This window comes from Castanea sativa, chromosome 1 (genome assembly GCF_040712315.1).
Source record: "Castanea sativa cultivar Marrone di Chiusa Pesio chromosome 1, ASM4071231v1".
NCBI classification, from domain to species: domain Eukaryota; kingdom Viridiplantae; phylum Streptophyta; class Magnoliopsida; order Fagales; family Fagaceae; genus Castanea; species Castanea sativa.
The window spans coordinates 49,042,870-49,047,147 of record NC_134013.1 but is presented as its reverse complement, the minus strand read 5'-3'; the positions used below and the strand labels follow the sequence as shown (position 1 = coordinate 49,047,147).

The following is a 4,278-nucleotide window of genomic DNA, read 5'->3' as shown; positions in this document are numbered from 1 at the left end:
GTTGTCTTTGAACAACTTAACATTTTTTAGCTGTGTTTGAACAGCTTTTTATTGAATCATGTTTGAATGACGATGTTAGTTGTGTTTGAATAACTTAACATTTTTTAACTATTTTTGAATAACTTTTTATTGAGTCATGTTTGATGTGTTTGAACAACTTAACATTTTTTAGCTGTGTTTGAATGGCTTTTTATTGAGTTATGTTTCAATGACGATGTTAGTTGTGTTTGAAAAACTTAGCATTTTTTAGTTCTGTTTGAACAACTTTTTATTGAGTCATGTTTGAATGACAATGTTGCGCTGTACTTGTGACTCAGAGTCGTGGTATTGGAGCGTCTTTTAGGTTAACCATTTTTTGTTTTATCTTGAATGACGATAATATTGGTTGTGTTTAAACAACTCTGTCTTAGTCGACTTTGGTATGAGGCTGTTAGCTATGTGTGAATAGCTTTTGATTTGAAATTTTAATGACGGATCCTTGAGACATCTCCCAAGGATGACTCCTAAGTGTTGTGCATATTCTCATTGATAAATGACCCATGGATAATCATTGATAAATACGCATGGATAATGCTTTCATGTATTATTGATCTTATGAATGATAAAAGTAATGATTGTCATACATACTAATATGAAGATTAGGCAACTTGAAATGTAAAGCATTCCTTACTGGTAGTATTTCTTCAAGTGTTCTATGTTCCATGGTCGAGGCAGTTCCTGGCTGCCTAAAGACTTCAAGTAGTAGGAGCCTTCTCTGGACTGGCGGATTACTTCATAAGGGCCTTCCCAGGCTGGTCCCAATTTTCCTTGGGATGGGTCCTTTGTTTCCTGTGATACCTTTCTAAGGACAAGGTCTCCTGTGCTGAACCTTCTTATCTTAACCTTTCTGTTATAGTATCTGGCCATTACTTCCTTGTGTTTGGCCATTTGCTTCATAGCTTCTTCTCTGACTTCATCAACTTGGTCCAGATTGCTGTTAAGCTCCTGCTGATTCTTCTGGTCTTCATATGTTTTGACTCGAAAGCTTGTCAGTCCTACTTCCAATGGTATGACGGTCTCAGTGCCAAATGCCAGTCTGAATGGTGTTTCTCCTGTTGGAACTCTTGTGGTCGTCCTATATGCCCAAAGGACATTTTGAAATTCTTTCAGCCATATCCCCTTTGCCCCCTCAAGCCTAGTTTTGATAATTTTGAGCAAGCTTCTATTTGTCACTTCTGTCTGGATGTTGGCCTGAGGGTGTCTTGGAGAAGAGTTGTGATTCTTGACTCTTAAGTCTTGGGGGAAATTACACTTTACCACCCAAAACTATACACCAGATTACACTTTGCACCCTAAACTATCCGAATGCATACTTTGCACCATAAACTATTACACTTATCACACACTACACCCTGGTGTTACTTTTGTTGTTATGTTTGACAGAACTTTGCAGCATGTGACAAGCACATGTTTTTTGCTTAGATGGAACAAACATAAAAGTCTAAAACACCATTCTTTAAAATCAATAAAAACAAAAACCAATTTTGTCTACCCGTGTGTGCCTTTTCCCAAATTCAGATTCTTCTCAAAACCTCAGGTCCCACCCACCCACCCACCTCACTTATCATCCTGTCCCTCTCTCTCTCTCTCTCTCTCTCTCTCTCTCTCTCATATTTCAATTCCAACTCATTGATTTTAGCAGCAATATCATTGTTTAATTGTAAAGGAGCACAAGAGGACTTGACAGTTAGCATAAACTTTAGAAGATCTCTGATTGTCAATAGCTGGGTTTCACTCATATCTCTGCAATGACAGATTATTTGCTAAATTTCTTTGTATTGGTCTGTGTTACTAAAATTTTGGATAATTTTGTCAAGTTCCAATGAGGTAAGAATTTCAATAGCTTTATTGTAATTGTGCTCTGCCACTCCAAGCTTCCACAGCAAAATCTATAACCCCATCTACCAAACCAAGAATGTCCATAAGCAACCCCATACAACAATCTAAGATCCATTGACCTCTTCTTTGACATCCTCAACTGTGATTTTTCTGCAAAAGAAGGAAGACCACCCAAATTTAGAGTTTTCATAAATCAAAAACAGAAAAACTGAGAACTTTGTATGGAATTATGGTTACCGGGTTTGTAGATTTTTACAAATCCTATCCCATAGACAAACAATGCAATAGATGGGTATGAAGATCAATGACATGATCAGCCAAAGGCGTATTCTATATCCTCTCTCTCATATTTCAAGTTTTGACTGCGCTATCAGCAAAACTTGTATGTTGATTTCCTACACCAGCAATACTTTCCATACGGTCAGTTTAGAGTTCCTCTTTTCGTAATTTCTGCCTCTATTCTGGTCCTTTTTCTATCTTCATTTTCTTTCATGGATCTTTTTGGTCAAAGAAAGAACAAAAGAATGAAAATTTGAGTTTTTTCTTTCTCTTTGGACAATGGGTGAGTTGGGTGGGTGGGACCTGAGGTTTTGAGAAGAATCCAAATTTAGGGAGAGGCACACACGCTAAACAAGAGATTTGGAAAAATATGGCTTTTGTTTTAATTGATTTTGAAGAGTGGTGTTTCAATTTTTGAAGTTTGTTCCATCTAAGTAAAAAGCATGTGCCAAGCACATGTAGTAGAATTCTGTCAAACATAACAGAAAAAGTAACACTGGTGTGTAAAGTGTGATAAGTGTAATAGTTTAGGGTGCAAAGTGTGCATTCAAATAGTTTAGGGTGCAAAGTGTAATTTGATGCACAGTTTAGGGTGGTAAAGTATAATTTTCCCTAAGTCTTGGCAAAATTTTCGAAACTTGGGGTTGTCAAACTGCTTTCCATTTTCTGATATTATGACATGTGAGACTCCAAATCTGCAAATGATGTTTTTCCACACAAAGCTTGTGACTTTAGCCTCTGTTATCGTCGTCACTGGTTCTACTTCTACCTATTTTGTGAAGTAATCAATTGCAATGATTAGAAATCTGAATTGGTTTTTCCCTAAAGGGAATGGACCCATAATATCGATTCCCCATTGGGCGAAGGGCCATGGTGAGGATATGGGTGTCATCGTCTCTCTTGGTTTCGTCTAGACATTTGCGAAGTGTTGACACTTGTCGCATGCTCTGACAATATCATATGCATCTTTCTGTAGGGTTGGCCAATAATATCCAGCTCTGAGCGCCTTTCCCACTAAGGATTTTGCCCCAGCATGATTTCCGTAGACTCTCTCATATATCTCGCAAAGCACAAAGTCTGCTTCTTCTGAGTTGGCGCATCTTAGATATGGGAGTGAGTATCCTCTTCTATATAGCACGTCGTCGATAATGATGAAGCGAGCTACTCTGATCTGTATCTTCCTTGCTTCCATCTTATCTTCAGGGAACCATCCTTCTTTCAAGTAACGGACGATGGGAGTAATCCACTCTTCTTGTTCTTTTATTTTCAGAACCTGCCTACCTTCTGTGCTTGGCTGCCCCCTTATCTTTATACATAGTTCAAAGGTTGCATTGTAGTCATCTGACGAGGCCAATCTTGCTAGGAAGTCAGCTTCTGCATTTTTGGTTCTTGGGATTTGCACAAAGTCTAGGTTGTCAAAGTGTTGTGAGAGTTGTTGACGATCTTCAAGTACTTCTGCATCCTTTCATCTTTGGCTTCGTAATCTCCCATCACTTGTTTAATTATTAGCTGAGAATCAGCTTGGACGATAAGATTCTTTGCTCCTAGAGCTTTTGCTAGGCTTAGCCTTGTTAGCAATGCTTCGTATTTTGCCTCGTTATTCGTTGCTAGGAACTGCAATCTGACTACATACTTCAATGTTTCTTTTTTTGGAGATATGAGCACTACTCCTGCTCCTCTTACTTTCTTCGTGGCAGACCCATCTGTCTGGACCGTCCATGTTTCCATAGGAGGTTCTTCCATCTTATAGGGGTAAGTGAATTCTGCAATGAAGTCTGCTAGTACCTGGGCTTTGATTGCTACTTATGGCCGATATTTGATGTCAAATTGGCCCAATTCAATTGCCCATTGAATGAGTTGTCCTGCTACATCTATCTTGTTCATCGTCTTTCTTATGGGTTGGTCTGTCATGGCGACGATGGGGTGTGCTTGGAAATAAAGACGAAGCTTTCTGGAGACAACCAATAATGCAAAAGCTATCTTTTCCATCCTTAGGTAAGTTGCCTCTGCTCCTTGGAATGTCTGGCTGGTATAACAAAATGGGTTTTGGGCATTCCTTTCTTCTCTGATCAGTACCGAACTTACTGCAGTGTTAGATACTGCTACGTAGAGATACAAATT

The 4,278-nt window shown here is 38.8% G+C and overlaps 1 protein-coding gene across 1 annotated transcript; it reads right to left on the bottom strand.

Moving 5' to 3' along the window:
* Window positions 1-666: 666 nt before the first annotated feature.
* LOC142628843 (uncharacterized) lies at window positions 667-3,900 on the bottom strand. The gene is made up of 4 exons (XM_075802883.1): window positions 3,611-3,900; window positions 3,110-3,545; window positions 2,811-2,926; window positions 667-1,114 (listed from the first exon to the last, which is right to left on the bottom strand). The coding sequence occupies exons 1-4, from the start codon at window positions 3,898-3,900 to the stop codon at window positions 667-669; spliced, it is 1,290 nt and encodes a 429-aa protein (XP_075658998.1).
* Window positions 3,901-4,278: the final 378 nt, after the last annotated feature.